Below are 13,869 nucleotides of genomic sequence, written 5' to 3'. Positions count from 1 at the left end.
TTAGGTAACATCAGATTTCTGTAAGGTCACCTGGTTTTGCCTTCCAAACAGCTATGGTGCTGGGGGCTTTTAAACCTTTAAACTCAGAAGCAATCAGAAAAAATAAGTAAAGGGAGGCCTGTGTGGCTCAGTCAGTTAAGCGCCTGCTTTGGCTCAGGTCATGATCCTCATGATCCCAAGGTCCTGGGATCTTCAGCATCTGACCCTTGCTCAGCAGGCATCCTGCTTCTCCCTCTGCCACTGCAGGCTCCCCTTGCTTCTGCACCAGCTCGCTCTCTCACACACAAATAAATAGAACCTTTTAAAATAGGGGGAAAAGAAGTAAAAAAGAACAAAGAAAGTAAAGATAAGTGCTTGTTCTATCACATGCGTTACATATGCTCAAGTCACATTTCTGTAAGGCCCTATTTTGGTTCCTTCTGATCTGCGTAATTTGTACTAGAATCACCTAAAAGTCTCTCATTTAGGGTAAACTCCTAAGCCTATGTAGTGTAGCCTTGCACACAGTAAATGCTCATACTTTTAGTGATAAATTTAAGCAGGATTTTTAAGGCAAGTAAAATACATGGCTTTGTCATACTGAGATAATCATAAAAATTAATTGGAGGCACACTAAAAATCATTAGCCAAAACCAAGATATTATTATTACTATTGTTACTGTAATTACAAGCTATTATCACTGTAATTTAAAAAGCTAAAATGGGTTTTTCTAATCAAGAAAAAGACTACTCTCCATCCCTACAATTATTTCTCTGAATAAAAACAAAAGATTTTTTCCCCAAGACCCAGCAGCATTCACTAAATTGGTCAAAAGGGACTTTATGCAACAATGACGAAATATAGCCTATGGAAAACAAGTAGGCTACATTCTTATATTACCACTGTGCACATCATTTTAAATTTGCTTCTCATTTCTAGTCTATTGCTCTTTAAGATTACTCCACCCACATTTCTCACACAGTTTAAGACCAGATCAGCAAGCAATTACCTTCACAAAGACTGTAATACTAGAAACATTCTATTTCAATGTAATTACATTATAAGGAGTTACCTTTTACCTTCTTTTTTAGTCTTTTACCTTCAAAAAGATTTCTAGGGAAATGCTTGTATGTAAAGACAATATGTAAAAAAATCTGCTATGAAGACTAACACCCATTTTGTAAGAAGCAATCACATTTACTTGTTTTTTTTTTTTTAAAGTTAGTATTAAATCACAAAAATTACTTAACAGATGATTTCAGTACATACATTTCTGGCAAAAATGTCTACAGGAGTTCTCAACACCTCAAAAGACATGTTCAAATCACTGCCAACATGAACATAAAGAACTAAAAAAATCTCCAGCTACTGCTGATTCATCCACTCTCGGTACTCTTACAAATATTTATAAAAAGTAATGACAAAAATTTTATAATTTAGCAATAATATAGTAAATGTATTTACTGAGAAATACAAATACCCTTCTAAAGTCTCTATATTTTCTCTAATTAGTAACACTTCATCTTTCTAAAAATTTGAAACATAAATGAAAACCAGAAAGCAAGACAGGGACTTCGAAAAGCATTAAACTTAAATAAAATGCCAATAAAGACACTCTATTCCCCTAGAGACTGAGTAACTACAACACTTAAAAATCAACTTTTAAACTTCAGAGTCTTAAAAGGGATCTAGGCCATGTATATTATAATTACCAATGAAAATGAGGCCCAGATATGCAAATGAATTCAAGCTCCTAAGTTACACTTTGCAAAAGAGTTGAAATTAAACTAGCCACTGACTTAATAGTGTTTTAACTAAACTTCCCCAGTCAAAGTTGGTTACAAGAATCACCTAGGCAGTATGGTAGCTACGAGCACACCTAGACTGCCTACATTCTCAAGGACCTCTGTAACTCTGGGCATGCTCTAATGTCTGCACTTCCTCGCCTCATTAGTTGTTTGTGAGGATGCAATGAACTGAACTTCATAAAATCCTTCCAGTAAGCTCAAAAGGCTCAGATTCATAAACAAAGTACAGAATAGGAGTTTTCTCCTAAGATAGTATCTAAATTTATTTTTTTGTTGGGAAACAAAATATCAGTTGGGGAAGTCTGCTTTTTAAATTTTTCAAAAATCACAACTTTCTTCAAATACTGTTTCTACAAACGCTGTTAAAAAGAAATGGGAGAAGCGGTGCCTGGTGGCTCAGTCACAAGAGCAGGAGACTTTTGATCTTGGGATTGTGAGTTTGGAGTGCCACACTGGGTGCAGAGATTCTTAAGTAAGTAAACCAACTTAAAAAAAAAAAAATGGGGAAGATATAAGGCACAGAATGGTTCTCCTTCCTGTTTTCATAGAGTCATGACAGTGAAAAAGAAGAAATATGTATCAGGTTCATTCATTCAGTCTAATCCAACCAATTACTGAGTTCTGAATACAGGCAGTGCAATAGTTGAGTACAGCTGGTAAGTAATGGGAGTATAAAAATAAACAGAACCAGATTTTAATTCTTAAAAATGTTATAGCCTAAAAAAGGCAAACACAAATGGATATTTCAACACGACACCATAAGTTATGGTGATTTTTGAACCCAGAAGAAAGTATGTAAAGAGTATCTTTGAGATTCTGGATATAGCAAAGCCAGGCTTGGGATATTCTGAATTATCGAAAGGATAAAATACAGCATTTGCCAATCTACATCAGAATCACCACATTTGAACTCCAAATTATTTTATATTGTTTAAAACCCTCACTTTTAAGGAAAAGAATCAATCTGAAGTTCAGAGAAATGAAATGATTTGCAAGCAGTCTCTAGTAAAACTAGTACTGTAATATCAATTACTGATTCTCACCGGAAGCTTTCTTTCCACATCTGCATAAGAAATGGAAGCATAAATGACTCTACAAATTAAATACAGCCCTAGGCCCTTTACATATTCCATCTCCTTTAATCACACTAAGATATTCTATTTTACAGGTACGTAAACAACTTCTGAGAAGTTACATTATAATTCCTTCTAAGTTCAGGTTAACTTGTCCTTGAATTATTTTAGTTATGGATGTGGCTGGAAAAATAAGCAAGCTATTGTTCCAATGAAATCCTCAAGAAAAAAACATTTTACTCAGAAATAATAACATAATATTTTTCTTATAAGCCCCTCAGGAAATTAGTTTTTCTTTAGTTTCCTTTCTTTAGTTTCCTAAGCATGACTTTTTTCCTAATTTGTTCTCTAGTTCAAGTCTCTTCATTTCAGACCTGTACTATTCCTACCACTTCCTAATTGGTCTCCCAGATCCCAAAATTTCCTCTCTACCTTTGCCACATTTTCCTGTAACACAGAAGTTTAATCATTCATTCAAAATACATTTAAGAATACCTAAGGGGTGCCTGGCTGGCTCTGTCGGTAGGGCATACAACTCCTGATCCTGGGGTTCTAAATTTGAGCCCCACACTGGGTGGAGGTATTACTTACAAATAAAATATTAAAAAAAAAACACACCTACAATAAGCATCAGGCACTGTGCCAGGTGCGGTGAATAGAACAAAGATCAGAGACCCGATTCCTATCCTCAGGAAGCATAAACTCTAGCAGTAGAGATAAACAGTAAACAACACTCAAATTGTAACAAGGGCAACTGAAGAATTTGGGAGTGCTAGCATAGTGCCTAACAAAGAAATCAGGGATAGTCTGCCTAAAGAAAATGTTTGAGATAAAACCTGAATGGGATTAGGAGTTACAAAGAGAAGGTGGGGAGAGGTAATAGAAACTGATCTATCTACAAACATACACTGAAAAACTGCCTACATCCGTTATTAGCATGAAAAATCCCACTTTAGCCATTCTTATTTCCCAGTTCTAATGTGAATCCTCTGACCTAGGCAGGAAGTCTGAATACCCTGGGCTCTTTTTTTCCTATGTTTCATTTAGGCTTTCTGAAAACTTCTCCTCCCATCACCTGGGTGGCTCAGTCGGTTAGGCCTCTCCCTTCAGGCCTCAGGTCCTGATGCCAGGGTCCTGGGACGGAGCCCAGCATCAGTCCCACATCCTTGCTTGGCAGGGAGCCTGCTTCTCCCTCTGCCTGCTTGTGCCCACCCCACCCCGCGACAAATAAACAAATAAATAAAATCTTTAATAAAATAGATTGTGTGCCAAATATTCTACATTTAATCCCCATAACACTCTTACAGGATAGTTAACTATTACTGTCCCCCTTTCACAGATGGGAAACCTGAACAGTAAGATTGTAAATAACCTAAATAAGTGTCCCATAGTCACCCCCCATTTAAGTGAAAGCCAGAACTCAAACCACACATTCTGACTCAAATCACATTTTTTTTTTAAGATTTTATTTATTTATTTGACAGAGAGAGAGAGAACACAAGTAAACAGAGCAGCAGGCAGAGGGAGAGAGAGAAGCAAGCTCTCTGCTGAGCAGGGAGCCTGATGCGGGGCTCCATCCCAGGACCCTGGAATCATGACCTGAGCCAAAGGCAGCCTCTTAACCAACTGAGGCACCCAGGCGCCCCTCAATCACAGTCTTAAACCACCGCTCTCTCTACACTTTCTCCCTCCTTAACTTCAAAAACTTCCACTTAACCTTGGTAAAATGTTATGCATTTTTATACAGTAAATGTTTCTTAACAATGATTTAGGAGGGGCACCTGGGTGGTTCAGTCAGTTAAGCGTCTGCCCTCTGCTTTCAGCTCAGGTCCTGATCCCAAGGTCCTGTGATTGAGCCTGGCACTGGGCTCCCTGCTCAGTGGGGAGCCTGCTTCTCCCTCTCTTTCTCCCTCTGCTGCTCCCTTGCTTGTGCTTTCTCCTGCTCTCTCACTCACTTTCTGTCAAATAAGTAATCATATTTTATTTTTTTTAAGATTTTATTTATTTATTTGACAGAGAGAGATCACAAGCAGGCAGAGAGGCAGGCAGAGAGAGAAGGGGACGAAGACTCCCCGCTGGGAAGAGAGCCCAACGCGGGGCTCAATCCCAGGACCCTGAGATTATGACCTGAGCCGAAGGCAATGGCTTAACCCACTGAGCCACCCAGGCGCCCCAGTAATCATTTTTTAAAAACAAACAATTATTTAGGAAAAAAAGCCCTGTGGTGACTATCCATTTCAGATTTTCTACACTCAAACTCATTTATAAAAATACCTTTATAGAAATCCACAATTTCAGAAATGTCCTTTTTTTTTTGATAGACTTGTCCACAACCATTTAATCAACATTTATTATGCACCTCTGGATTGCCTCTAAATTGGTAAATTGTTTTAGTCTTGTTCTAAGATTCTATTTATTTATTTGAGGGGGGCACGTGCACGTGAGCAGGGGGAGGGGCAGAGGGAAGAGAGAAAATCTCAAGCAGACTACATACTCAGTGCAGAGCTCCACACAGAGCTGGATCCCACAACCCTGAGATCGTAACCTAGGCAGAAACGGGGAGTCAAGAGTCAAACACTTAACCGACTGAGCCACCCAGGTGCCCCTTGTTTTTTATGTAAATGCTACTCCCATCATAGGGCGTGAACTCATAAGCCCGAGATCAAGTCATAAGCTCTACCACCTGAGCCAGCCAGGCACACCTAAATTTGTAGTTCTTAACTTAAATCAACCTCTTGAAAATCTGACAGAAGTTGCTGACATCTTCTCAGAGAAATCACATGAAATTTTGCATCAGATCTCACAGGCTTTATTGGAGTACACTGACCTAATAACTTTAAACTTATCAATACCAAATACAATGATCCAACCAAAGGCACCAATTCCTGGCCCTCAGTTTATAGTCTCCTTTATCTATATAAATTCTATTGTTGCTATTTCAATTTAATTCTAATAATTAATTAAGTACTCACCATATCCAAGATACCATGTTTGGATCTAAAGAGGTAAACTGTCCCTGCTCTCAAAAATACTACCTTACAACAAAAAGGATGAAGCAAGCATTCAAATAATGTGGATTCTTCAGAAAAGTTCATAGGACTCTAAAAGGAATTCATCTGGACTTAGAATACAATCCCTTCATGGTAAAACCTAACTCTTTTTAGCAGTTAAAGAACTAAGCCTCAAACATTTAACTTAAAATCATAATACAGGCAGCAATACAAAGATCTGAATTCAGACGGACTCAGATTACATGCTCTGTATACAGATGCAGAGATATTCTACATCCCACCACCTACAGAATAGAGCCATAAGCAGGGAGGAAAAAGATAAAAAACACATCTATGGGAATTAAAAGGAAAAAGAAATTAAAAGCCAAGATTTACTGTGGCATTTTGATGGGTTTTGAAAGGTGGTCTTAGTGAACAAAATATGAAGGAATTACTGTGTAACAGGGTATGAACAACAACAACAAAAAACTAGGAAAAACTCATCTGCTAAACGAAAACATAGGAAGAATAAAAAATAAGCAAGTATTTTAGGTCATAAAAAGACTCTGTTGGGGTGCCTGGGTGGCTCAGTGGGTTAAAGCCTCTGCCTTTGGCTCACGTCATGATCCCAGGGTCCTGGGATTGAGCCCTGCAGTGGGCTCTCTGCTCAGCAGGGAGCCTGCTTCCCCCCCTCCCTCTCTGCCTGCCTCTCTGCCTACCTGTGATCTCTATCAAATAAATAAATAAAATCTTTAAAAAAAAAAAAAAAAGTCTTTGTGGCTTCTTCCTTGCTCTCTCAGATCACTTGCTCTGAGGGGAAATAGCTGCTATGTTATGAGGGCACACAAACAGATAATTGACTTGGTGAGTAACTGAAGCGTCCTGCCAAGAACTACAAAAAGTGAGCCATCTTGGAAACACACTTCTAGCCCCAGTGAAGTCTTCAGATGAATGCAGTGCTGGCCAACCTTTTCACTGCAGCCTCATGAAACCCTGAGCCAGAACCACCCAGCTAAGGCCTATCCACTCCTGCCCCTCAGAAACTTCTGGCGGTAATAAATGTCTGTTCCTTAAAGTTGCTGAATTTGAAAGAAACTTACTACACAGCAATAAACAGCTAATACAATTGGCAAAGCGTGAAATTTGACTTTGTTTACATTAGAGTTAACATTAGAGTCAAAACAGTTTTTTCCTAGAACTAGGGCAAACCCTACACCTTAGAATTAAAACCCTCACAGCACTATGCAAGATGGATGAAGTGGGAAGCACCGCTTCTTTCCATCTTCCACAATACTCAGTGAAGAGTCCAGCACACAGTAAATACCTGAGTTTGGTTAGCAAATCAGCTTATACACAGGATGTTCTAATTGACTCAACATAGTAGTCTTAATTTTTCTTAAAATTTTTCTTAATTTTGGGGCACCTGGGTGGCTCAGTGGTTTAAAGCCTCTGCCTTCAGCTCAGGTCATGATCCCAGGGTTCTGGGATCGAGCCCCACGTCAGGCTCTCTGCTCCACAGGGAGAGCCTGCTTCCTCCCCTCTCTCTCTGCCTGCCTCTCTGCCTACTTGTGATTTCTCTCTGTCAAATAAATAAAATCTTTTAAAAAAAAAATTTTTTTTTCTTAATTTTTCTCAAAAGTAAAATGACTCCCTAGAATCTCTCCATAAATTCAATCCTGAAGTCTGTAGTTTTTTCATGATTTTATTTTGGGCACACAGCCATGCCTTCCTTAACTGGGAGTCATCAATGAAAATTGAGAATACTAAAAGCTCTTTTCCCTAAGCTGCTTCAGAGTTAAAGAGGTAAGTACTTAAAGAAGTTCATCATGAAGTATGAGCAACAATTACTTTACATTAAAGTATTGTATTGCCTCAACCATAAAGATCCTTAATAAATCCTGATAACTTCAGCAAGCAGCCTTCTGGTATCAATAGGATTTAGAAATTTAGCCTCCGTATTTTATCTTCACAATCGTACAACTAAGAAAATGGGCAACATAAACCTGTTGTCCCAGCATCAGGGCAATGCCAGTTACACCTCAGTTTGCAACTCCTAAGACTGGAATTCCAAATTTTGATCCACAAAATGCTAAGGGCCTGTCGCCTTTCCTGATCATTAAGTTTCATACTATAAGCCTTTACCTATCACCACATCCTTACACATGCACTTTTCACTTGACATTCGAATTTAACCAGAAAGGCTGACAGAAGTGGCTAAAAGTGGTCTTGGCTTTTCAAAACAAGTCTTGGTTTCTAGTCTAGTTGTGTGGGGGTGGGGAGATGCTGGAGAAAGAATATATGTGTGAGAGTGTGTGTGTGTGTGTGTATGAGACAACCACAAAAGAAGTTATTATCAATTCACTTATACAGAAAAAGTAATACTTTCAATGTATAGTCTGATTCAACAGCTAGAACTAATTTGTAAACTAAAAAAAATTCCAGAAGTATTTTAAATTCTAAAATTCTATTTAAAATTTAATTAGTCTCTGAAATTAACTTTAAAAAGTGGTAATTATTTTTTAAAAGGTGGTAATTTTTTAAAAAGTACTTAAGCTGGGGTGCCTGGGTAGCTCAGTGGGTTAAGTCTCAGTCTTCAGCTGTGGTCACGATCTCAGGATCCTCAGGTTGAGCCCGGCATCCTGCTCTCTGCTCAGCAGGGAGCCTGCTTCCCACTCTCTCTCTGCCTGCCTCTGCCTACGTGTGATCTCTCTCTGTCAGATAAATAAAATCTTTAAAAAAAAAAAAAAGTACTTAAGTTTACTTTTGAAGTAAAAAAAAAAAAAAAGCTAGTTTATAATGGTCTCAAATAGCTAAATACTCCCCTAAAGAAAATAAATTACACATCAACATCAAGGTTTTCTAACTTTACCAAAATAAACACACTAAAACCCTTACTCTGGTTTTGAATAACTTTCTCATGGGGAAAATAATCAATGTTTTTGTACCAAGTGTCATTTATTCATTTTATAAATTAGTCACCTTTCACCACACAACACTTCCAGTACATGTTTGCAAATTGACACCTTGGATCATGAGCTTTAATATCTAAGTTTTTACATCTAAATGTTTCTTAAAAAGAAGCACTTACAGTTAAGACATTCCAACAAATTTTAAAGTACATTAACTCAAAAGTATGATCTACTTTCAAAGTAAGAGAAAAACTGAATAGGCGTTCTAAAAAAATCAGTAAATTCTAATAAAACCAATTTGATAGGAATGCCCCAAGTTTTTTAAATGCACTTTAAAACCATGCTATCCCTCCATCAGTCACAAAAATAAAGCCCCCCTACCATGAAATCAATTTATAAAATCCACACAGTTTAGTGTAATCTGCAGGACAGTTCATAAAACTATGAATCCTTTCCAAATTTAAAAGGAGTCTTTAAAAAAAAACAGAACTTAAAGGCAACAAAGGGGCAATTAAAAATGAAGACTGTTAAGATCACCATATCCAGTTCCACTAGTAAAGCTTTTTCACACAAGTGATAAATCTATTACTTTGAAACAGCAAAATGATTACACAGTATTTTATATAGTCTCTAATGTTTAAGCATTAAGAAAAACAAGTATTTTTGATTATCAGGTTTTAACCTTATCCGGACTTGTGGCACTAATAATCTTACTCCTTACTCTGAAATATGTAAAAATTAGATATTGCAATGACTCTTATAAATATGAAATGAAGCCAAAACTCCACTTCCTGAACTATTACTTGCCCAATAGTTCATCATCTCCTAAAGGGATGTAGCAGATAGATATTAACTTAAAAAAATAAAAAAAATTCCTGACACTTACAGCTTATTTAACGTGAAGTGTTCTAACTCTTGTAAAGTGGAAATAGCAGAGGGCTTGAAAACCTTTGTTCAGATCCAGCTCTACCACCACTTCCATTCTAGACTTACAGTTTTGAGTAAGACACCCAACTTGCTTCTTCACCTGTTAAATGAAGTCAAAATAATTCCTATCTTGTACCAGAGTTGTGAGAATGGGATAGACATTTAAATTGTGTAGTGCTAAGCGTGCGTCTGTATGCCCACATGCGCTAGATAAATGTAGAATGTGGAAGATGCTAACTGTATAAACTGATGTCAACTTTCAAATATCTACTGGTACCCATGAAGGAGGATATAATAAAATGTAAATAACATATGCTTCATTGTATGGTTCCCATCAACTTTTAATTGTCTTGAAGACTCTCCTTCCTGCCATGCCTATGTAGTTCTGCACAATTTCTCTAGGGTTTGTACAGTCTATTTTATCCCACTGAAGATATTTTCTTCACTAAATATTAAAGTAAACATGAAACAATAAATCCAATGCTGTATTTTCATAATATTTAGAGCTTTGTATTCCTTATATTAAACAGAAACCGAAGTTTTCTTTTGTAAGTTACCAATCAGAATTCCTAGAACTTTAGCATGCTTAAACTTTTAAAGCCAAGTCATTATCGATGGCTAAAAACCCGTTCATCAAAACATTGACAATCAAAATAAATGCTAGAAGCAGTATAACATTCATGATGCGGTTCTGTGTTTTAAAAAGTACATTAAAAACCAATCAGTTAAAATACGAAGTCTTCCAAAGTAATCAGAAGTAATGATAATAATGAAACATACTAATGCAATAAAATTTTAATGTCTTGAAAGAATGAAGCCCTTTTTTGTCAGTATCCACGTTATTTCTAACAAGCTTTAGAAAAAAGCTACTAATTTCTTCAGAGATCTCTCCAATACATGACTTTAAATATTATCATCTAAAATCATGACATTCATGCTAAAGCCTTATTACATAAAGATCATAAACCACATGCTATCATGATGTACCTTCCAAGCTGTTATTTTATTATGATTCCAATTCTTTAATCCCGTAAAATTATTTTAAAGGACATCAATTCATTATTCTTTTCTTCAGTAATTTATACGTGTTTTAAACTTTCTCCCAGATTTGATCACAACAACAACAACAAAAAAAAACAGAAGTTACTAAAATCACGTTGGAGAGTATCCGGATGATTACCCACGAGGACTTTTAGACGCCCTGATTAAGTATAAAAGTCTGGTGTTTTCCTCAAGTAGTGAAAAGTGATAGTTGGGGGGTCTCCTCCCTGCACAAGGAAGTTCAGGTCAATGCAGGCGAGACCAGCCATGTTGGAGCACACTTGTCACTTACAGTTGTGACAAGTGTTCGCGAACACGGCTGGACGAAGCTGACCTTGCGTACCGCGGTGTGTCCATCAGGCCCCCCCCCACGCCCCGCCAGGGAATCCGGGCCTACTTTGCAGACTGTTTCTGAGTTCGAGCAGTCCGCAGGTCCGCGGAGAGCGCCCAGCCGAGGGGAAAGAGGGCGGGGAGAGGAGAGTTGGGGGGGAACTGCTGTGAGTTGGAAGCGGCTCTCCGCAGCGAGAGGGGCGCGGCGACCGCGACACATTGCCGAGTTGAGAGCCTGGGGGAGGGGCCACAGATTCGGGGAGCACGGGGATCGCAGCGAAAAGTCCCCCTGGCCCCCTCCGAGGGGCCCACAAGTGTAAAAGGAAGGAGGGGAGGGGAAACGCTTCCGTGCACTGACCTGTCCTCCGAGTCCATGCGGCTCAGGGGTTCCCCGTCCGACGACATCTCCAAGCTGCCTCGCCGGCCCCCGGAGGTCGCGCTGCTTCCGCCGCCCCCGGTCCCGTATCCCTCGTCGCCGCCACTAGAGACGACGCTGCTGCTGCTGCTGCCGCCCCCGCCGCCGCCCTGGCTGCCCCGCGGTCCCTTGGGCTCCTCCAGGCCCTCCTTGCCGTCCCCATCCCCGCTGCTGCTGCTGGCGGCGCCGGGGCTCAGCGAGCGCGTCTCGTCGCTGCTGCTCCCGCCGCTGCTGCCCACCAGGCTCTCGGCGCTACTCTCCTCCTCGCCCCCGCCGCTGCTGCTGCTCTCGTCCTCCTCCTCCTCGTCCTCTTCTTCGTCCTCGTCCTCCCCGGCCTGGCTGGCGCTCTCGGGGCTCGGCTCCGACATCGTCTCCGCCTCGCCGCCCCCCACTCCGCCGCCGCCTCCGCCCCCACCGCTGCCGCCGTTCAGCAGCAGCGCTGCCACCGCCTCGGCCTCGGCCTCCTCTTCCTCCTCCTCCTCGTCCTCATCCTCCTCGGGGGGCTCAACCCGGCCCCGCGCCGCCGGGCCCGGGCTGCCGGGGGGCAGAGGGCTCAGGCGAGAGAGCTCCTCCAGGTCGGCCATGTCGGTGATAGCGGCGGCCATGGCGGCGCCTGCTCCACCTCCTCCTCCTCCTCCCCGCCGCCGCCTCCCTCGCCTGACTCTAGCTCCCTCGCCCCCTCCCAAACGCCCAAAATTCCGCCGCCGCCGCCGCAGAGCAGGAGGAGGGCCCGCGAGCTGCGTCAGCCTGCACACGCGCTACGGAGCCCGCGCGGGGACAGGCGCGCCACTGCGCGCACTCACGCGGAGACGGTTGCGCGCCTGCGCGGCGGCGCGAGCTGGCACCTCCCCCGGGCCGCGAAGTCCGCGCGCGCGCCCCCACCCGTGTCCCCGCCCGGCCCCCGCCCCGACCCGCCGAGGGCTCAGAGTTTCCTTAGGGCCTGCCCACGCCTTCCCCAGCCTCGCCGCCGCCGGGACACGCAGAACGAAAGCCTGGGTGCTGGACGGGGATTTTAGCAGTCCTCCGAGTTCTCACGATAAAGTCATTCATTCCGGGGATGTTTGGGGAGTGTCCCCCGTGGACAGGCAATGAGCCAGGAATCCGACAAGTCCCTGGTCTTCCGAGAGCTTGAGTCTACGAGGAGAGACGGTTAAAAGGAATAAAAATGAAGAATACAACGCAAGGGACTAAATCCGTACACACAGCTTAGAGCCACAGGTTTCAGTCCAACCTTCGCTTGAATACCCCAAGAAATGGTTAAGTCATTCTCAGCAAACACGTCTTAGGTTCAAAATCTTCAAACTTTTTAGCTCATGAGTCCTCCAAATAACTGTACATCCTTGTACAGCTTAAAAAGACAGCTACATTTTTCTCCAGCTTGTTATCAAGGTTTTACCATTGTCACACTTTTAAGATAGCCAATGAACTCTAAATGCGGTAGGAACTTTATACCCACCAATATCCACTTTTTTTAAAATACAGGGTTTTTTTAAGGCAATTTCCATCCTTCCTTTATCTTCTGGAACTCATGCTTACATTCCACACCCCCTCCAGAATTTTATCTTAACAATAGATTTTACATTTGAACTGTTTTATTGATCGTCTCCTATCTCTTTGTAATAAAATGAATTGGAATTTAAGGGTCGTTTTTTTAATTTCCTGTGATCACAGGAAAACTCGATGTCTTACTCTTTCAATTGCTCAAAACACATATTTTAAATACTTATATAAGTGGGGCGCCTGGGTGGCTCTGTCCCTTAAGCCTCTAACTCTTGTTTTCTGCTGAAGTCATGATCCCCCAGGGCTCAGGTCCTCAGACTGAGCCCCAAGCAGGGCCAAGAGCGCTCAGCAGAGAATATGCTTGAGATTCTCTCTCTCCCTTTCCCTCTGCCCCTCCCCAGCCCTGCATGAACACTTCCCCTCTCTCTGTCTCTCTCCAAAATAATAAATCTTTAAACACTTGTGTAAGTATTAAACACAAAAGTAAAATTCTGTTGGAAATGCATCTTACAGAGATGGAACTGCTAGTGCCAACCAGTCTTTTTGTTTTTCAAGTAGGCTCCACACTCAGCATGGAGTGCAAGGCAGAACTTGAACTCATCACCCTGAGATCAAGACCTGAACTGAGATCAAGAGTTGGACCTTTAACCAACTGAGCTACCTAGATGCCCCCAACTAGTTATTTTATTAGTGGATGAGTATTACTAGAAAGAGAACAACTTCAGCATCAATTCTCTTCCAAGTTTTCGATTTTATGAATGTATGCATGAGGAAATTTGTTTGCATAAATAAGTAGATGAAAATGAATAGAGTTTTTAGTAATGCCAATTGGTTCTTTGAACTCCTTCCAAATTATATGCCAAAAAAAAAAAATCACATAAAGATCTAACAACAAC

At 41.1% G+C, this 13,869-nt stretch overlaps 1 protein-coding gene across 1 annotated transcript in view; it reads right to left on the bottom strand.

The window, feature by feature from the left end:
- AEBP2 (AE binding protein 2) overlaps positions 1–12,293 on the bottom strand; it is a 63,659-nt gene extending 51,366 nt beyond the window's left edge. Inside the window, exon 1 of the mRNA XM_032347478.1 lies at positions 11,417–12,293. Within this exon, the coding sequence (XP_032203369.1) occupies positions 11,417–12,078 (662 nt within the window). The 5' untranslated portion in view covers positions 12,079–12,293. The remainder of the gene's footprint in view (positions 1–11,416) is intronic.
- Positions 12,294–13,869: the final 1,576 nt, after the last annotated feature.

Source organism: Mustela erminea, chromosome 6 (assembly GCF_009829155.1).
Source record: "Mustela erminea isolate mMusErm1 chromosome 6, mMusErm1.Pri, whole genome shotgun sequence".
Classification (NCBI taxonomy): Eukaryota; Metazoa; Chordata; class Mammalia; order Carnivora; family Mustelidae; genus Mustela; species Mustela erminea.
The sequence above is the reverse complement of the archived record's forward strand: the minus strand, read 5'-3'. Positions and strand labels throughout refer to the sequence as shown.